Genomic DNA, 21,643 nt, shown 5'->3' with positions numbered 1-21,643 from the left:
ATTATCCAATATAGAAAAATTTATAACTCAAGGCTGAAGTAATTTATCCATTGCCTTTAAAAGCCAATGAACAAGCAAAAAAGAGAATATCAAATTCATCCCCTTCTATGTGACCGATGTGAAAGGAAAATCGTAAAAATAGCCATTCCAGTCGATTGCCCGGCTTCAAAGAGGCCGAAAAACTCGACCACTTTTGCTGGGCCAGCGGCGTCCTTTTCCAATGCATTAGGCAGCGTTGTTTTTTTTTTATATACATCACGAGAGTGAGCGAGAGCGAGTGCAAAAAGCCGCGGCGAGCAAGAAGGCAAAAGCCGCAACCGACGACAGAAGTTGTGGCCGGCGGGTCGTAGGTCACGCAGGGGCGATAAATACTCCAGTGGCCGCCGGTCGGCTCATGGCTGCCCTGACACACAACCCCTGTGCCTACTATGCAGGGTGGCGAGGGTGCGATAAGAGGGTGGGCCGTGAATATCGAACTGCCAGCTTTCTGCACCGAGTGCTATTATACCAAGTTCGCCAGCTGCTTGTTTCGTGTGTGCAATTACGTAAATATTTATCCCGGGCCGATGCATGGAAAGTTGCTTTTGATCTGGATGCTGTCCGTCTAATTAACGCGCAGATGCCACTCCCGTGTGCCGGCTAATTAATCGGAGTTGCTGCTCGCTTCCCGGCTGATGGGCTTTTAAAGGGACTTCTGCTGCTTGCTCATGCAAATTGGAGAGGATGAGCCTGCAGTTGGCTGATTGATTAGAATTGGAAGTACCTTATGTGCTTAGCTGGTCCAAGAGCCGGTCTTTCAATATCGATTCTCAGGCCACCCTTATGTGTATGTGTATATGAGCAAATGTAATAATCGCATTTGATCGAGTCAAAAGCCAGGCCAAAGTGACAGCTGCAGGCCACGGTGGCCAGTGCATTACGCCAACTCCATTGCATTGGCGATAAAATCTTGGGATTAATGTTTCTTTTTCAAATTGGAGCTTAAGAAATATCAGTAAAAAAATCAAAACAAGTCAGAGATAGTAGTTTTTAGTTAATAAAACCCTTTGGAATCTGACTTTAGTATAAAAAAATGGCACATTAATGCAATATAAACCAGAGAGTTATTGGTATCACGAAAATTTTGAATTTAAAATGTTTGAAAATAATTGTTTGAAATTTTCAATTTCCACTGTCAGTTTTTTGCACCTAAATAAGATTAATGACGTATTTTAAGTTCAGAGCTCGTGATTCAGTTTAACTGCTCATGGGAAAATTTTGAAGGTAAAATTGGCTCTCGATACAAACTGCACTGTATTCATAACGAACTGTACTGACAACAATGACATTCGTTTGTGCCAAAACAAGTGGTAAGTTTTAACCTAGGTGGTCTAATGTGGAACCGATTGTCAGGTTCCCTGGACAAATAGCCCTGCAGCCACAGCAGCAGCTCAAACGGCGATATAATAATTCTATGCTGATCCTGATAACCAAAGCGCATGCATACTTTACGGGTTGCGAGCAAAGAGAGCATTGAAATATATCGCGTGTCGCATGCACAACCATGATAATCACGGAACTCGCAGCGCACAGCAGAGGGAAATTAATAAGCAGGTAGAGAAGGACGACGCAAGCCAAAAGGAAAACAATGAATTTGGTGTGACAAGAAGGGGCGTGAAACATGCGCAACGGTATAAACTTTAAAAGTTGTCTATTTTAAACATTCTTAATACAAAATAAAATAGTTTAAAATTTTTAAATTATTTGCTCTTGAGAGATAATTTACTATAATATAATCATGCTACACATAATAATGAAATATTGATCACTCATTCAATAGTAATTCTTTCATACGTAAAATAACAATTAAATTTATTGATGATCAGGATTTCAATTGTTGTAAGCAAGTGTGATTACTAGCAAGAAAAAATAAACAAAAATGAATATTCTGACTTGTTTTCGTAAAACTACATGGCTATATTCACCTTACTCCCTGAATGCATAAATCATAAGTTGATTATATATGCGTTCTGAAAACTCCATGTAGTTTCGTTTGATATGCACCGCTAAATTTGTTTTAATTAAGGAAAACATAAGCTGAGAGATTCGAACACACCCCTCACCGCATCCGACGTGCGGCGCGGAAGTCGGATCGTTGTTCAAGGAGCAGAACCAATGTGTCCCCTGTAGCGGGCGGCACCTCTTCCCTTACGCATTCCCACGAATTCTCTACCTCTCTTGTTTTTTCTGCTCAGTCGAACATAACATCGCTTGGTATAATATTATTCCATTAATTCGCGGAGCTAGAGAACAAGAAAGCAAAGCAGGCCCTCAAAAAAGAGAACCAGAGCATGATGAAAATTAGAACAATAAGTGTTCAAGCACGATTTTAACCGAAATTATTATGATGTTAAGAATTTTTTAATTAAACGAGTAAAAGTCCCCAGTGGTTCGACATGTCGCTCCACTGTTCAGTGAACTGTTCCGGACCCATTACCAGTAATCTGTCCAACTTCCATGATTTTTTTTTGTAAATTGAAATTTCATTTATGAATTTATTTTTATTAAAATACCTAGCAGGTAAAAATTACAATTTTACAATGGCTTCTCTCAAATGCTAACAATTAAGGAACTAATGATTCAGAGTGAATTAACTGCAAAAGGAAATAATGTCACTCGTTTCTGTATTGCAATTTTTATTTTGGATATTAATATAATTTTATCTGACTGATAGGGAGCAAACTAAATTTATTCAGGGGAAATATTTATTTTGTTAAATGTCCTGTATAACAAAGCCAGTTAAATTTAAAAATCTTTTGTTCCTTTGTTTTTGTTGCAGAATTAGTTACGAATCGAAGCATAAAAAACTTAGAGGCAGTTTGTTCAAACATCTTAAATTCCGTGGATTACTTTTTTCTACCAGTCTACTCAGTCCACATATACGAGTGTGCGAATGACCCTCTTCATCTCTAATGCACTCATACGTGAACACTTTCCAGCTGCAATGTAAGCACAGTTTTCTCACAAGCATCGCCGCCAATTGCATGTAATGTAACCTCACAAGTGTGAGCATGTTTGATGTAGATCAAGTGTCCGCTCGTCTTTTAACTCGCTACAACTCGCTTTAGAAAATATGCATGTGCGAGTTCCTCTCGGCATTACGACTACAGTCCTCTCTGTCTGACCGAGTGAGTGGTGCTGTTCGCTCATTTTACACATAATGCGGGCGAGCACTTAGCCGGCCTCTCTGTCAGTGTCTCACACCGCGAGTGTGTCAGTGTGTGTCAGTCGTACGCAGGTATGAAGGAAACGAAATGTCGAGCCGTTCCAACTGAGTGGACAGCAGCAAATATAGTTTAAAAACAAAGTGTTCAAGCAAACATTTTTACCATTTTCAATAAGTTTCATCTTCTTTTTTCGAATTATTTCATTTATTGTAGGTTCAATTTCTGCACAGGAGAAAAAAAATCTGAAACCCCACCGTTTCAGCACTTGGTATGTGCGGTCTGGCTAATTTTTCGCAAAGTGCGCGTCCCTGGGGCGGTTGTGTGTGTATGTGTCAGAAGAACAAAATTACGGTGGGTGGCATTTTTACCTCCTGTTCCTGTTGGCGTGTGGATGATAAGCGCTGCGATGGGAGCCGCAAACGAGATTAAAAAACTGTGTCCGCCGGGCCGAAAACAGCGCGACCTGTTTTTATTTTTTCATTTGGGCACAGCTGGCGGGTGTAATTGCGAAAAACGGGGCCATTTGTTTGCTAATGAGACCGTGCAAAGTTTGCAAAATAACCACGTGCGAACGACGCGCCTTCGTTGTTTTTTTGTATCGAAAAACGGGCTGTAAATGTTTCTATCTATTGACGCCCGTATGCAAATTAAGGGCGTCTCTCTAATGATCTTGGTGTTGATTTTTCGCCCCTATCTATGAAAAGACGCGGCCTTGAAAACCCTAAGAAAAGCCAGCTCTTCTCGTTCGGAAAGTACCAGTTTAGTTTTGCTTCTCTCTATGGACTTGACAAGATACTATTTGACGAAATTTCTGCATAAAATGGTGTTCTTTTTTACCGCAGAGAGACAAGCAATGAATTTATTTAGTAAATGTTTGGTTGCATTGTCACTGGCATCAAATTGGCAGTGCAATATTCGTCACGGAATTAATCAGCACAACTTTCAGGGGTCGCAGAGATCACTAGAAGAGTCCCGATTTCCTCAAATGTTAAATATCTTGTATCAAAGAAGTCACTCGAGGAATGTGCTATTGTTGAAAAGAAAGCCAGACATTTTATTTCCTCGTTGCCATTAGCGTCAGTAAAGAATTACAGATTAAGAAAAAAACAGCAACTGTGATGATGAGGAGATTAATTTCTATAATTTTAATTCTTTTCAAGTTTCGAGCACCATCCTATTATAATTTTCAATGAATAATTCAATTATTCGGACTGGAAAATTTCACTCACTAAAAAGTGTAAATTATTCAAGTAGTCTTCAACTTGAACACTCCACATTGCGCCAGAACAGCTGCTTGGTAGAAACTGCAATGAGTATATTCTCACTAAACTCACACACCGAGAAGAAGTGAACATCGTTCATCCCTCTCCTCCTTTTCCGCAAGCATTTTAATGAGCGGCTTTCGGTCATCGGTTTTTCCAACATGCCTGTGCTAGGGAAACAAAAGCAGCGCGTAGCTCTCTGGAGGGATTATTAAAATTGAGCCCAATTACGGGACAAGAGTGCTGGAATGTTTCTTTTTTCCTTTCATAACGAGCTAGATGTGAACTTCAAGCTCCAGGGCCTACTGTGTTGCAAATGGACACGAGTTTTCTGCCAGCGAGTTTTTGGAGCGTATTAATTGTTAAATACACACACCGTCGCATAAAAAGCGGTTAATGGATTTTTCCTCGCAAATTTAAATATTTTCGGAGGCCTATGAGGAAGATTCAGCAGATAAATTAGTTTATTTATTAGAAGGTATTAAAGCACGATAAAATTGTAGCCTATACTAACATAGAATCTAACAATATATTTCAAATGGTATAATCTGTTTCATAAAAGACAGGTTTCAGCAGTTTTTGAGCCCAAAATAATCTGATTTGAAGGGTTTTTTTCAAACGGATAAAATTACAGTATTGAACTTAGCTCTCGCGGTTATTGCTTCTGCAAACATTAATTTGCATAGACAGTTTTTATCTTCACCGTTAAACCTCGAGCCTTGTGGGATTATAAATTTATGCGTTTCACGCCCCTTGTGCTTTCACAATTCCAAACGCGGCCATTTCTGCTTGTGCGCCTTTGATTAATCACCACGCACAGCTGAATTTCCTTTCCGCCTGAATAATCAGCGCGAATGGAGCGATGAAAGACAGCCGGCCGCACCCCCTTCAACCCCCTAGGGCTGTCTCGTGACGTATGGAGTGGTCAAGAATGACAGCCGCATGAATAATGCCGCGAACAATGCGCGCACCAGCGGCGGGCATTAATGCACCTGTTGTCCTCCCTGGCCAATTAATCCCGGGGGACATTCGCTGGGTGTTTTGCGGGGGCCACAAAACGGGGGTGGTTAGCCCGCAACAGCGATGATTACGAGACGCAATATCGGCCTACTATCGGCTCGAGATTAGTGTGCTGCGGTGCGTATTTAACTCTACAGAAACTGAATGTGCGGTTTAGCTCTCGGGCTAAATTTGCACCTGCCTGCAAGAAATTGCGTTGGTTCTTGTGTCCGACCTCACAGGCAGCAACTCCGCAACTTAATTATCAGTAAATTAATGGAGATTTCTCTTACTGCCTTCCTAGGATATGTAGATAATAGAGCTGGTAAAGCTTGTTTGATAGCAAAATAATGCCATGCCACATCGCCACTAATTATGTGAATGAACGTAAAAAATGGGGCAGGTATCTTCACATGTAAATCCTGAAATGTGGATGTTTAGCAAACCTGCCAAGCTCAAAAGGGTCCTTTCCCGGGCTTAGAACCGGTTGCGGTGATGAGCTGACGGTGAGTTACCGAAATTTGCAGAGAAAAAACCCGCCTTTTAAAATCTTGACACCGATTGATCAACAAGCGGGCAATTTTAATGGTTGAGTCATTTTTAACTGTAACGCCCATTGGTTTCTTTTACTTTTAAAAACAATGGTCGGGAGACCATATCAAAAATATTTCATGGGCTATTCCAACCATGAAAATAACTTTTAGCCACATCTGCTAAAAGATACTGAGGCTCTTAAAGAAGTAAATTCTTTTTTATGTTTGAAATTGAGCAGATGTTACAGATTTTTTTTTCATGCAGCGACAAATCTGATTAAACAATATTGGTCTTTTAAAACGCTGACTTATGCAATTTAGTGTTTTTATAATCGATTTCAACGATTATTTTGAAATTATGACACTTGCGTCCTTTGAAAGTAAATTAGTCGCGCCATTTTTTTACGCTGCGAAGAAAAGTCCGCGTTTCTTATTTTATTCTTAACTCCCAAAGCACATTGTTCTCGTTTACAATGGGGGCGATATCCAGATCAAAAAGTCAATTACTTTTCAAAGCACATATTCACTCTTCGATCTCACGGACCATTTGGTTCAAAATTTAATTGAGATAATAAATATTTTCCGGCTCCTCGCAGCAGAATTAAGTCACTCTCTTCTTTAGGCCCTCTGCCATTTCATTTTCCTTTTCATCGGAAAAATCTTGTGGAGAGGAATTTTAATCGACTCTTTTCAACAGCGCCAACGCCACGGCGAATGCTATCATCAATAATTTGTATTTCAAACTCATCCCACCAAGCCATTAAAAGTTGAGCCGTTCGCTGGATTATTCTCCGCCTTTCTTTGCAACTTGGAGCAAAGAGAGAGAGAGAGAGAGAGAGAGTTCGCCCATGATGAGCGCATTTAATGGCAAGAGGGTATCGGCGAGTGCACCAGATGAAAAGCAATTATTGGAATCGCGACACGGTAATTGGAAAATCAAGTCGGCTGCCTTCTTCGAGAGTCACATTCAGAGCTGCAACCCTGAATTAAAAAATACTTCTGGCCGAGTGAGTCAGCATTTTCACTCAAGAGATGTTATTGATCGGCTCAATGTATGAGATGCTGGCTCTCTGGCATTTTTACGAATAATTCAATGAGGTTCTCGCATAGTCCAGCATGGGTTATTAGGGAAAGGCATCCACTTTCTATAACTAAAAGTATCTCGATCATAAAGAATGAGTCCATTGAAACTCCAAAATAAAATTTTTGGAATTTTTAATTTTTTTCAATCTTATAGCACTGTTTTTCTCATTCTCTAACGTGAAGTACACGGCTTCCAGAGATCTAGAAGGACATTTTTCTTACAAAGTTTCCAATAATTGAAAAATTTATGAATTATAGATCTATAATATCTATATCATAGATATATTAAAACTCGATGAATGCAGGGAATCAATTCAACGTTTAGAAGTGAAAAGAGATAATTGTTGATAAGCAGCCTTTGAGTGACACGTAGGAAGCTGCACTTTGCATTATTTCTTAAGTGATACATGAGAAAACGTTCGAAGTTGAAAACATGTTGGCTTTTAAAATCCCGTCTGCAAAATGCAAATATCCTTGACTGTCATGTTGGTGTCTGATCACAAATTGGCTTTGCAGCCTGAAGAGGTGCTTCATCTTCCTTTATTTTGATAGGAGCAGAGTTAAAAAAGCCTCGACAGCAGCTCGTAAACGATTTTGAATTAATTAATTGCGCGGAAAGCCAACAGAGGAGAGGGAGAAGCGGAGGCACGAATCCGAATTTCCGAGGCAAGTTCGAAATCTGTCAACAATAATTCGTGCGGTTTAATTTGCGTCCCGTAGGCGGGCTTCCCGTGCGAAATTCGGTGCAAGCTGCCGGCGAGTAATCCTCTTACTTAGTCGCAGAGTGTGTGCGCGCCCGCATTTCAAGCACGGAGAAAGAAAGGGGGTTTGGGAGCTAGGGGTGCTCGAGTACTCCAGCAGCTAATGAAAGGGTTTAAGACGCGAGCTATGAGGCGTTTTAGCGGCAAACAAAGCGAGAGTGAAGCCTGAGTGACGCGCTGCTTTGATCAGCCACCTCGGAAACAATAATTGAGTGTGCTACTGAAAGTGAATTTGCGGTCTGAAACACGCCACGTTGCTGAATATTTGCTAAAGTGGCAGAATTTGGACTGCACATGCCTCTATGTTAGCCAAACTTCGGTTTGTGTATGATGGGAAACATGGCTGAACGCGCGGTTTGCGGGCACCAAAGTGGGTTCTAATATATCAAATGATTTATTCACGCTGCTTCCTATTCCCAGCCAGGGTAAACAAAATTTCATGTAGTCCATACTCTATGTTTATAATTTTTTCTATAGTTTTTAAGTTTCTACTAACAATATGCAAATCGCAGCAGCAGTAAAAACAGCTATAGGGACTCAGTGAGAGGTATCTTTGAGCCCAGCAGGTGAGGGAAAAAGTGTTGCTGTTGAATGCACTTTTGCAGATGGACCCGTCTATAGGTGCACATAATAGCCATGCATCATATCGGGGCAGGGGCATAAGGTTCGCATCATCTGATGCACAGCAGCAGCCGCTGGCATCTCGTGTCGCGCGTCTGGGCTGACCCACTTCTCGCGCTACTAAATCAGCCGCAACTGTGCATGCACCACGAGTTCACAAACTGGACGTGTACCACGTCGCAGATTAATGAATATTCATCTCAGTTTGCCCGGACCGTCAGCTGAATCTGATAAAACAATACAAACGCCACTGCGGATTGCTCACTCTCCTCCATGTTACGACCAGCTAATGGCGAATAATTGTAATTATTATAGTGGTTGTTGTTGTGATGGGGATAATGGCGAGACGGTGAAGCAGTCCAGGCATTGTTGGCGCATATAATCGACAGAGATATGATCAAGAATATTATGTGAATACTAAACTCAGACAGGAGGCAAAATTTATTGGCATCCAAATCGTGTGCAATAATTGGGGAAAACTGAAGTTTGTAAAAACCTATTATGTCAATGGAAAAAGCCAATACTAAAAAAAGCATTCGAATATGTATTAGTAAATCCAATTTTAAGGTAACTTAATTGTATCGCTCAAAATCAATCCACAAGAATTTATAAATCCATGGACTACATGTAGAGCAAGATTAAGGCGTTTTGATCAATTCCGAAGCAACTAGGTCCCACATCTTGACTAGATCTTCATCAATTGTGGCAGGTGCGTGGCGATTATCTCATTTATTTGCAACGTTATTAGAACTTTAATTTAATTTAATTACAAGAAGAAAATTGAGCAGAGGAATATTTTCTTAAAAAATAACTATCCAAATGCTAAACTCCTAAATGAAATACAAGTGTTTCTATTCCGAGGTTAATAATAATAATAAATGATCAAGGAATTATTTCAAAAATATATTTATAGGAATAACGACTAATAGAACATTACAATTTTTTCACCATCATTTGCTCATTCCCAATGCACGGGTCGACTTAATATCTCTCGCTTCACTTGTATGCATGCATTGAAAAAATCTCGACTTGGTGTGGAGGAACAATCCTGGTTCATTTGCATGTGCATACGAGAAGGAGAAAAGGAACTCTGCATCCACGGAGTGCATGTACAGTATCGCAAAAAAGAGGAGAAGAGCAAAGTGCTGTAAGCCGATATGCCCCTTTTTGCCGCAGCACTTTTCCACCCCGTGAGTTTTAATATGAGCGCTATTCTTTCTTTCCCTTTGTTGGCCGACGAACCATCCATCCATAATACTGCTCCTATTCATGGTTTTCGCTGCGAGTTCGCGATACTTGAAATGGATATTGGGAAACAGTAGACCCGCCGCTTCCTCTCCGCCCCCATCCCCGACCGCCCGCCAGCCCTCCCGTCCGCCGTCAGCAAAATCAACCACAATATTTGATTTCTGCATGCCGGCTGACTCCAGCAGCAAGAGAGTTTGCTACTCATAGAGTCCCCAGTGCGTCTGGCAAATCCGCCGTCGCTACCCCCGGGCGCAGGAATTCTAAGGCAAGGGATGGATGGATTTGTGTCATTCGCGGATTTTGCCAGCTTCTCAACTCTCAATCATTTCGCCTCGGAATGATTGGTGACTCTCGTCAATACCGCGTGCATTCAGACTTAAAGTCAATAACGCGTCGGAGGATATCAAGGAATAATTTGGTTCAAAATATACGATATCATTGTAAAATACAATTGTTCGTTTTGGGATCGGAGCTATTTGGATCTTAATTTTTACTTAACTTGTTGGCATGGGTTTGGATCAGAAAATAAAAATGGCATTGTTTGAAATTTTGAAGAATCTGCAAATTTAATTTAAAATAATATCTCGAGAAATGATAATTGTAATAGTTGGGTTAATTAAATTACAACATTGATTCTTTACAACAAAAACACTTCAGATTTTGTTTCGATAACAATCTTCGCGTTCAAATCCGTCTGCGTCAGACATCCACATCTCAAATCTGTTTCAATTCAATGCAAACTGTAGTAGAAGCCCTCGGCAGTCTTAAGCCACCCAGCCAGGTCATATTTCATATCAATATCGCTAAAAATACGCAAAACAATGCGAAGCGTCATTCGTAGTCTTGGCCCATCCCCATCGTGGCCAAGCCGCCAGCACGAGACGTGCCAGCTCTATCTCTTTTTAGCCTGGCTTACAAAAATTATCGATTTCACAAAGTCAGTCATTGATATTTATCTTTCCCACATTCAGATGGCGATATAAAACCGTTGCAATGAAAAATTACTAACAAGTAGCCAAATACTCATTAGTCGTTATAAAACTAAGCAGTTTATATGCAATTCCATACTTTCATTTAAATGGAAGGACAATTTAAAATAAATGGGCATGAAGAAAATCAATTTTAAACCATCCTTTATTACTCTGTAAATTCTAGGGACATGGTAATTCTTAATAAATTTATTCAATAGCTTGAAACGAACAGCGCTGTATTTGTATTTCTGAAACTTATTCCTCTTGATGGAGTGCGGCGCCTCCGCTCTTTCGTCGTTGGTTGGGTTTAATTTGCCGCGGTTTCCTCGCGAATATCGAATGCCGCGGCACAAATTGACACTACTTGCCGAACAATTACGCCCACAGTCTCGTCGCAACCACTTTGCCAATAAATTCACCGTCCGCATGACAGCAGCAGCGCTTTTATTTATTCGGCGCCGATGCGACTGGAATTGGAATTGCTCTGCTGCCGACTATAAGTGAGTGATTCTCTGCACATCGGCACGAAATTGTTTGTGTTCGGTTATTTACGTGGACGATTGGGTGCTCATCGAGTCCTGCGATTGATTGCTGCACACCAATTAACGCAGCGTGCAGTTTCACTCGCTTTCACAAAGTTTCCGTAAATGAAAATTGGGTCCCACTAAACTATCCTTTGAAGTTTTGGTGCAAATTAAATTTCGATTTTGTGACAATATTCGAGTTACATATCAAATAGAAAATCGAGTCTAATGTAATTACATCAGGAAATATACCGTTTCTAAAACTGAAAAAAAACTGTAACAATAGAAGGAGCGAAGAAAATATTTAAATAAATTTTAAATAAATATTAAAACGTGTGCATTCCAGTAAATTTGAATTTCAATAGGCATGAAGGTGCGAATCAACTTTGGAATTAATGAATTTATGATATTTAAACACACATATATTATTACAGCTGTGTATATAGAACAGCTCATTGTTTATTGATCAGACTTGCGCTGCTATATGTTCAAAAACAAAGAGCATTTAAATTTGCAGCAAGGGCACGCAGGATATTTTGGGGGCACGAAGCATGATTTAGATTTTGAACAGCCGAATTGCAATACCACGGGCAAAGCATTTAGCCTGCTGTTTCATATTCATCGTGCAATTTACCCTGCAAAAGTGTTGCGCGACCGCAAGTGGAAAGTTATGCGTGACTCGATGACCACCGATCAATCAAAAGAAGCCAAAATAGTATGAACTGTCGAAAGAGTTATAAATTATGATTCTGTAGCTTTCACATTGTCCGTCACAAATTCAGATCTAAAATATGAATATTTGCGTAGTAATTTAGTAAATTATGCGTTTTGGAAATATAGAGCTTCTCTTTCGACAGTTTAATTCAAGAATTGATTTTCTACTTGTGCATTTATTATAAGTTATAAGATTAAATCAAACTGCTCACCATAACTATACGTTTAGTAAATCTATAAACTTCGCATGTATTTTAATTAGTTGTGGCCACAAATCAAGAACTTTCAAGAAGCTTCTAAATCTAATTTTAAAAAATGATTGAAATTAGGGATTTTAGTAAACGGTTCGGGGATTCATGTGACACTTTAAATACCTCATAAAAAAGGAGCGTGGCTACCTTGTCCGAGTAACCCGAATTGATTGCGCGTTTAACCCGTTTTGCCTGGGATAAAACGGCAGTAAAACCGAGAGTCGATAACAAATGAATCGGCTGGCAAGTCGACCTGGAAAATCAGCAGTGTTAAATCTCATCATTCGGATGCTGCGCATCGACTCCATTGGTGGAAGATGAAATGAAAAAAGTGGCACGTGGGCAGAATGATCGTGAAAAAGGGTCGCAGGTGGAGCATTGCAAATTCCACCAACGCTAGCAAAAATATTGGCGAGCTTCGTTTTGTCGAGGGCTGCAAAACATGTGGGCACATCATATTTGGGTTCAAAATTCTAGATGGTCAAAATTTTTATGTTTTGTGGAACACTAAATTTTCTTAATTTTAAACATTACATACATCATTAACCTAATAATAAGATTGCATTGCCAATTTCATTGTTTTCATGACCCCAATCATATTAAACGAACGTCTCAAACTATACAGAAACTAAACGGTTCAAAGCTTTTTGTTTCGTTGGATATATATCAATGAGCAACTACAGTGGCCCTTTGAAAACGTTTTAATTTCGTCAAAACGCGCACAAAGGACGACTAGGGTTGCTAACCCGCGGCGCGAGTTGTGGGTTTCATCCAATAGGAACGAGTAGGAAAGCCGAACTGTTTGTTGTGTTGTCAGCCAGGCGAAAAGTAATGCGAAATTGGACGGCAAATTTTCGCGTTTTGGCTTTAATTACACGGACTGCTGGAATTTAGCTCCGGGACAAAAATGGTGGCGCGCGGCTCAAAGGAACGTGTGCGTTCATTAGCGATATTTTTGCACGTGTGTGTATGAGCCGCTTTCTCTCTCTAGCAACCAGTTGGAGCCTGCGTTTAATATAATGATATGACATTTTTAAGCTCATTACAAGGAGGATTACGAATTAATTAATCCTCGCGACAAGCGTTCCCTCTATCTCCTTTACCAGCAGACCGTTTCGGCAAAATACGCGAAATTCTGTGCCTGGATGAGTGATCGTGGAATTACAAATTTGAATCGATGTGATGGGTGATGGCACTAGGAAGAGTTGCACTGATTTCATGTATGCACGTCCAAATGCCTGTTGTTTTATCTGAGCTTTGACCCATATTGTTTGTATTTTGTGCGGCGAAAATTAAATTATCATCTAAAGTAATAAAAAGTGACGTTTATATTCCAACCCGGAAAACCAATGAATATTCTCCTCGTAAATTTGCATTCACTTGTTAGAATTCCCTCAAGAAATCCTCCATTTATAAATTCAATGAACTTCCAATAATTTCTTTTTGTTTAAATTTTCACATTGCTAGAGTTTCTCTCTGTTTAATGCTGACTGAAAAACTCAAATAACTGCTTGTGGCCATTGCATGAACCATTCTTCAAGGGATGAGTTAACTATACCAAAAAAATTGTGCTGTTGACAGTTTTTAGGAACATGGTTGAAATGTTCGAGCGTTCTGCAAATGACAATCACTGTCTCCATTCGAGAATTCTTTCTTGTCAAAACAAGGAGTTTTTCTTCTGAAATCATATATGGCTTGGTCCTCTCTTGATTATTTTGTGCTTGTTACGGTTGAACCAAATGATTAACTCAAACGTTCCTTCACTGAATCCAACCAGAAATTATTTATCAATTATTGTTTCCCTGTATCAATTAATTTTAACGAAACAGTATGTGTATGTATATAAAAAGATTTCAGAGTGGTCATTCTTTTGAACTGATCACAAATACAATATTTTTATGTACAAAAAATAATTGATTGGTAAATTAGGAAAATTATTCCGCCTATTTAGCACTCTGCGCTAAAAAGTGCAAATTTATTTTTTTCTTAAAACCAATTTGATAATCGTCTTAACTTTAAAATGTTACATTTTTTATAGAAATGGACTTTAATTAAGTTGAAGAAATCTTAAAATTTCTCCCTCTATGTAAGAGGGAGAAAGCCGATTGACGAAAGTTGACTAAAAGTGTGGAGAAGGCTGGGGTCTTCACTGACCTACCTTGAAAGGCGGCCTCGAATTGCAGCTTGGGCGCGGAAGTTGCCTCCTCCAGGTAGGCGGCGCTGGAACTCAGGGCGGCGAGTGCGCTCAGGTAGGCCACGAGCACCGCGGCCGACTTGAACAACATTGTTGCTGCAGCAGCTGATTCGCTCCACTCAACAAAAGGGCCACTTCAAAACTCTATGGACCGACGCACTGGTGGATTGTTAGTCCGCGACCTTCGGCGCCATCGGCACTCTTACGTCCTGAGGAGGTACGGTAGCCGGAGGGGGTTGAGTTAGTGAGTGCCCGAGAGAGCTCGTGCCGAGCACGTCCAGATCGGCCGACACGGCAAAATCGACTGGCCCTCGGAGGCGGCAACGGCGCCAGCGCTGAATATAGTTTGCCTGCGCAGCGTGAGAGGGTGGTGCCCACCAGAGTGAGACGCGATTTAGACTTTGGTGTGTTCAACATAATAAGCAGGAAAAAATATTCATACAGACGCAAATGATGCAAATAAAATGCTCACTGTTCATACTCACAGTAACTGAAACGCATAAAATTAAACCACCCGTGAACTTAAACCAATTAATTGTGGGATGTTAACCATTCTTTAAAAAGAGTTGTGAACTTTCATTTACTATAAAAAAAACTTAAGGTTGTTAAATTATATCACACATTAAATTTATAATTTTCTAAAAAGAGAGGTACAATTATATGAACACATTATTGCATTTTTCAAAACCTTTATTTGAGATCAACATAAATGGCGACGAGCGACGAATAGAGAAAACATTTTTGTTTTCACATTTCTTTTTTATCTTTGTACTTATATACGTTAAAATAATTTTCCCTGTGGTTAATACGAAATATGTTCAAAACAATTTCATTACCAACCTGTGGTTTAGGGAGTGTTATATAAAGGCAGCGGTCAGCGCGGGTTTTACCACAAATGTCAGTAAAAGGCGTCAAGATAAGATGTGCAAGCTTGTTTCTATCTTGTTAATTGTTATCGTGGCATATGCATTCGTGTATGCTTCAAGTGATTCGGAAGGTCGGGTCCCTGTTGAAGAAATCGTTGAAGCACCCCGAAGACGAGAAGGTGAATTGAGAGCAGTGTATCCCGCAGTTGATCGCCCGTTCTGTCCTAAAGGACAAATTTTTGACCAGCGCAGTGAGAAGTGCAGAAAGGTTTTGAGTTCTACTTGATGCCTCTCTAGATGGTTGTAAATTGAATTTTACTTGCATTAAAAAAAATCCATCAAACTTCATGTGGTTGCTCTTTATCAAAAATTTTAATTTACACGAAATACCCTCCTTTTTTGGGTCTAGTTTGGGTCTTTTCGGCGTTCCTGCCTAATAAATTGAAAAATGTTTTCTTTGGTGTAACCTTAGATGGTCTTATTGAGAGTTGTTTGGCGAGGCAATCTGACATTTTCATAGTGTTAGAAGATCTCAGCCTCTCTGCGTACAAGGCGCAGGCTCTAAAAACTAATTAAGTATCAATTCAAGAAATATACATTTGTAAAGGACTGTGCAGAGAGGAGAGGTTCAATTAAGGTCATTTTTTAAATACATGTTGATCTTTGACAAATAAATGTATTCTAAAATAGATATGACATTTTATACAATTAATGTTCCTACAAATCTTGGGTCCTCAATTGGAAAATACTTGCTTTTTGTAAAGACAAAGGAGACGTGGTTCAAATCTTATTGGGCTGCTTACAATTTTGTAAGTTTTTCATCTTGTTGCCCAATGCCTCGATCAGGAATTGGCTGTAGAATGGAAATTAGATCCATTTTGCCAACAGACGAGCCATTCAAGGTTATCACGCCCCAGACCCGAAATAATCAAAAAGTCAAAGTTCGGATTTCCAACCATGTCCTTGCTTGTAGGAAGTGGGTTTGTGTGACCTCAATCTGCGGCCAAGAAATAACATCTGTTGTCATTGTTATAGTATGCACAAATCCAATACCTTATACGCGGGTAGTTCGTTCGATCGTTGATTTCATTTTGCTCTAAACAAAAGGTTTATAAAAACGCTGCCAGCGTTCTTATCCTATTTTTATTGGCAAGGAGTTTCCCCCAAAAAGTCATGTTACAATAACGATTTGTGGTATTTAAAATATATTATCTGTGATTATATCCCTCACTTTTTGTAGCTTTTTTATGATATTGATAATGCGCCGCGCAACAAGTGAGAAAGTGCATGCAGTAACAGCGAGAGCGAGAGTGCAGAAAAAAGGAGAGATATTTTAAAATTGACTCCCCGGCGCCTACCTGCGTTGAACTTAGGTTTTCACTAATGTTACAGTGCAAAATGCTCTCAATTACTCTGTTCTCACGTTCAGGTGGGTTAATCCAAAATTAGGTTTTGATGGCTGATTCCATGACAATATTAATTTCGGTGCACCAAGAGAATAGTCTACTTCAACCAAGGACAAAACACACGATGGGTACATATATAGCAAGCATGATGTAAAAGGTCTACTCATGTCATTCCTCACTCGAAAGAGCCAAGATTTTGCTGGAAGTGGTCAGCGGTTGTAGTGTAATATGTCTACAAGCAGCTTCGTAATTCTACGTGGTTAAATTTATTCCGCTATACTCTTTGGAAACATAAAGAAAAAGAAAACTTTGAGGCGCATAAAAAGTGTTAAGTCAAATTAGTTAAACTGTCAGTATAAATTTTAAATAATATCATACTCCCTCGGTAATCAAGCGAGCTGTTTATTTTTCCGTATTTGCTGACCTAATTCATGGGCTTCTTGTAGCCGAAACTATATATAGTTGAGCAGGACATTATTGCTGTGTAGCAGTTCGGCGGGGGCAGATTTTCCGGTGCGAACAATGACTCCCCAACCACGCAGCGGTTCTAAAATAAAAAGTTGCCCAATAAGTCTAAGTATAGGCCCCCAGGTGCCTATGGGCCCGTGAGAATTGCCGCTTACCCCGCATTGAAAATCCGCCCCTGCAAAACGGAGAAAAATAAACATATCGATCGCTACACGCCAGGGAAGCTGCATTTAATTTCTATTGACATATTATGACAAACTTACGTGATTTTTGCCTTCAATGGCATTTACAAGTATTAATTTAAAATATGATTGCTGTCTACTTAAGTGTCTAGAGCATATCACTTTTGGAGAAAAATTCCTTGCCAATAAATAGGATGAGGACGTTGGCAGCGTTTTTATAAACCTTTTAAAGCGAAATGAAATCAAAGATATTGGTATAAACGAAACTGGATTGACTGAAGTATAATATATATGGTATTTGATTTGAGCATAATTTAAAATTGCATTTATTCACTGACAACAGATGTTACTTCTTGGCCGCAGATTGGAGGTCACATAAACCCATATCCTACAAAGAACATTAGAAAAGGCACTTATTTAATGTGACTATTATGGAGAACGCTACAGCGCGCAAGCAAGGACAAGGTTGGAAATCCGAACTTCGACTTCTTGGTTATTTCAGCTCTATGCGTGTGATAGCCTTGGATGCTGTAATTGGCTAGTCAGTTTGGCAAAACGGATCTGATTTCCATTCTACAGCCAATTCTTGTTCGCGGCATTAGTCCACAAGATAAAAGTTAAAAAATTGCAAGCAGTGTCCAACAAAAGATTTGAACCATACATCTCCTTTGTCCTGACAAAAGGCAAGTATTTTCGAATTGGGGATCCAAGATTGTGTAGACCACTCCTAAAGGTGTAGTGGATTTAGCAACTGCTTTTGTTCGAGATATCATATTCAATAATAAATTTGTAGAAGACGTAATATCTATTTTAAAATATATTTATTTGTAAACGATCTACATGTGGTGTGTATTTAAAAAATGGCCATAATTGAACCTCTCCTCTCTGTGCTTTATTTACAAATGTGTATTTCTTAAATTGCTACTTAATTAGTTTTTAGAACCTGCGCCTTTGTACGCAGTGAGGAAATTGATGAGGCTGTGATCTCCTAACATTATGAAAATGTCAGATTGCCTCGCCAAGCGACTCTCAATAAGACCATCTAAGGTTACACCCAAGAAAACATTTTCCAATTTAGGCAGGAACGCCGAAAAGGTCTTAACTAGACTGCTGACAGCGTGAAATACATGAATATTATGTCCATCCAATAAACAAGAGAACTCAAATTCAGCTAAATGTCTCAAGAACTGTCCGTTGCGGTTAGTCTCCACAATGGTTGTAACTCTATCAATAGATGCAATAGAAATGCTGGTGACACCCATCAAACTGACCTTCTTCAAATTTGGTGACTGAAGAATGGTGGCAATGCCATTTTCTCTAGAGGATATAAAATCATTAAAATATAGTTTTATCATAAGAAAGGCATTAAAAAACTCACTTAGACACTTCCCAGTGCAATTCTTGTAAATTTTCAAAGGGAAGAAAAGGTTCGGAACTGTCGATCATATCTAAATGTCCCTTCAGTTCAAGTTTCTCCAATTTAGGACACAATTTCGAAATTTGTGCAAAGCTCAATCGCAATTCGTCTCCCAGAACGATAGAAACTTCCACATATAAGGTCCGCAGATTTCCACCTAACTTTCTCAAGAAGCAAAGGAGAATTTCTTCTGAATCAATGCCCTCCAAACGCAGATCAGTGACTTTTGTAAATTCAAACATAGGACTTGATTCCTTTAGACTATTTGTAGTAAAATTAGTAAAGTTGACCTAAAAACAAAAAAAGTAGAAACGTTTTAAATAATGTAAAATTATCGTGCCTCGAAGTTTATTGAAATCGAGAAAAGCGATGCGATGCAGTGTGCGAAAAAATATAAAAGATATTTTATATAGTTTGTTGGTTCAAAGAAATAGCTACAATTTACCGTCAGATTCGTAACTTCAGGGAGCATCCAAAATTGCTCAAGTTGTTTGTTTGCGTAACTATCATACAGGCAAACAGCCAGGTGCCGTAGGTTGCTTTCAAACTTAAACTGTGTTTCTTCAAACAAAAATAATATTTCGTCGGAATTATTGCTTATTAGTTTCATATCTTCAAGGTTAGGTAAGGTTTCAGCGCAAATTTTCCCAAACAGTAAGCTGCTGTTTATCGGCAACATAGGTGATGATGAGGCATCCAAAAATTGCAACGAAGGCAAGATGGAAAAACGAAAGTCTTTCAAGCTTCTCAGGTTTGCTCTTAACTCTTTCTCGTTCACAGTGGCTGTAATAATGTTGTCAAACTTGATTTTGACTCGAAGGCACTCTAAAAGGTGGAGACTCTTGCACATTTCCATCAAATCGGCATACTGAAAAATTAAATTGCCTGCAGAGAGCCTAGTTAGGCTTTTCATTCTAGTGATAGCGTCCACAGTCGGCATTTTTATTTCTTCGGGCATAATTTCCCCTTCCATAATCAGGAAACAGAGGTTGGGAGCACAGTCAGCAACGATGTTAAGGATCTGCGTTTATAACACAATTATGTTTAAAAATTATCACAGCTATTGAAACAACATTCATACAAAGTTTCTATAGGGATTTCGTTGCTCTGGTGAGCAAAATGTGAGAATCCACTTCGTTTGGAATTCTTTTGTCTCTGAGCTGAGCAAATGAGGCAGAATATTAATCAGAAGGTCCATCATTTTAGAATCGCCTGTTTCCCCTGAGCATGATAATTTTGAAAGTTCGTTCAAAATCTCTTGGCGTAAGTCTGAGCCTAAAAAAGAACGCACTGGACTCGCACCATGAAAAACAAATCCATGTGATGCTTACCAAGAATCGCGAGCTGTCGCTTGATGCCAGTTTTTTTGATGAAATAGGAAAGGTTAACTGCCAAATTTTTAATTGCGAGTTCCTTTAAACTTGAAAATTTTGGTTTTTTTAATGCAGCAAGTCTTTTTTTGGTTCGGTCAAGAAGAATTTCATCAGTCATGGTTGTTGTTGCTCTCTGTCTCTCTAATATTTAATTGAGAAGAAAAATGGGTAAAATTTTAAATGCATTTCAAGCTAATCAGTAACAGGATAAATTTTATTAGAGTTTGGTGTTATTTATGCGTTTTAAATGTATTATATCATTTAAATTGAGTATGATATAAAAAACTTGAAATTAAATTTTAAATCAAATCTATTCTTTTCACCAAAAGATCGTTTGATAAATTCAATAATTTATAGAAAATAGTAATTTTAACATTTCCTATTTTGTAATCAATTTTTTCTTTAATATTATGGATACATTATTTACAATAATTGTTATTAGATGAATAATTTGCTCTATAATTTATGACAAAAGGTATACATTTGTAAAGGAGTATAAAGGTTTCAAATATGGTGGGCGCACTTATTGCTATAGTTAATACGGGGTTAATACAAAATTTACTTACAAGTTTATTACTCTACCTGTAATAAGTTTACGTGGCTCTACTTGACACCGTGAAAGTCCGCACTCAATTGATCACACGATTATTAGAAAATGAATTTTTATGTCAATATGTTGCACAAGGAGGGGGGGGGGGGGCTCATGTCTCTTTATTATAAGTCTAGCACCTACTTCATAAGTAACCAAATTGAATAATTTTATTTCTTAATTGGAACGTTAAGCCAATATGTCTATTTCCTGACTGTCATTACGAGAGATGTTGACAAAGAGCATTTGTTTAAAGAAAGACTCGCTACTTGCTGGTTTGCACCTTTCCAGCATGCGTGATTTGGCTTCACGGGACGAATGTCTAGCGTTTCAATGCAGTCCTCGGTGCGGAGGCAAAGTGGCCCTTCAGTGGGCTGGGTTGCCCTGTGCGGCCTGGTGCGCCCATGTTATCCGTTCGCGGTGTTATTGGGACCCGGGTTTCAGCATTCGTGCTAGTGCAGTGCGCGCCCTTCCCGGTCCTCGGACAGGGATAAAAAGAGCAAAAAATAAAAAAAATTCTTCAAATGAAGATCGAGAACGAGTATGCAACCGCGGCAGTCGTGTGGTGCTTGGCGGCACAGTTTTTCCATTATTTAATTGCGCCTCCCAGCCCGTTGAGCAATTTGATCATTTCGAGTCACTAAACTAACCACTTTTTGCTATCTCTTACATTGGGTAGCCAGTATTATATCTCCGAACTGCTCAAATACCTCACATTGCTTTGACACTCCTGAGAGTGCCTTAACAATGCAAGCCAACGGGCTGGTTAATTTTTGTTTTTAAAATACGCTAAATGTAATTTCAGAGTAATTTTTTAAAGTTTTATATATAGGCACTGTGATTTTTCATTTTTAAGATTATTTCATAGGATACGTTGAGACTTTCCATAATATGCATTTTGACAATTTTGCTAATCAAAATCTTATGAATTAAGATTATCTTATGAATCTTAAGTTATTAATTAGTTAAATTACA

General features: G+C 39.1%; 1 protein-coding gene across 1 annotated transcript in view; it reads right to left on the bottom strand.

Annotated features, from left to right (window-relative positions):
- LOC135936973 (pikachurin-like) overlaps positions 1-14,687 on the bottom strand; it is a 97,115-nt gene extending 82,428 nt beyond the window's left edge. Inside the window, exon 1 of the mRNA XM_065480001.1 lies at positions 14,332-14,687. Coding sequence (XP_065336073.1) covers positions 14,332-14,458 — 127 coding nt within the window. The 5' untranslated portion in view covers positions 14,459-14,687. The remainder of the gene's footprint in view (positions 1-14,331) is intronic.
- Between the last annotated feature and the right edge of the window lie 6,956 nt (positions 14,688-21,643).

The sequence above is a fragment of the Cloeon dipterum genome, chromosome 1 (assembly GCF_949628265.1).
Source record: "Cloeon dipterum chromosome 1, ieCloDipt1.1, whole genome shotgun sequence".
Classification (NCBI taxonomy): Eukaryota; Metazoa; Arthropoda; class Insecta; order Ephemeroptera; family Baetidae; genus Cloeon; species Cloeon dipterum.
The sequence above is the reverse complement of the archived record's forward strand: the minus strand, read 5'-3'. Positions and strand labels throughout refer to the sequence as shown.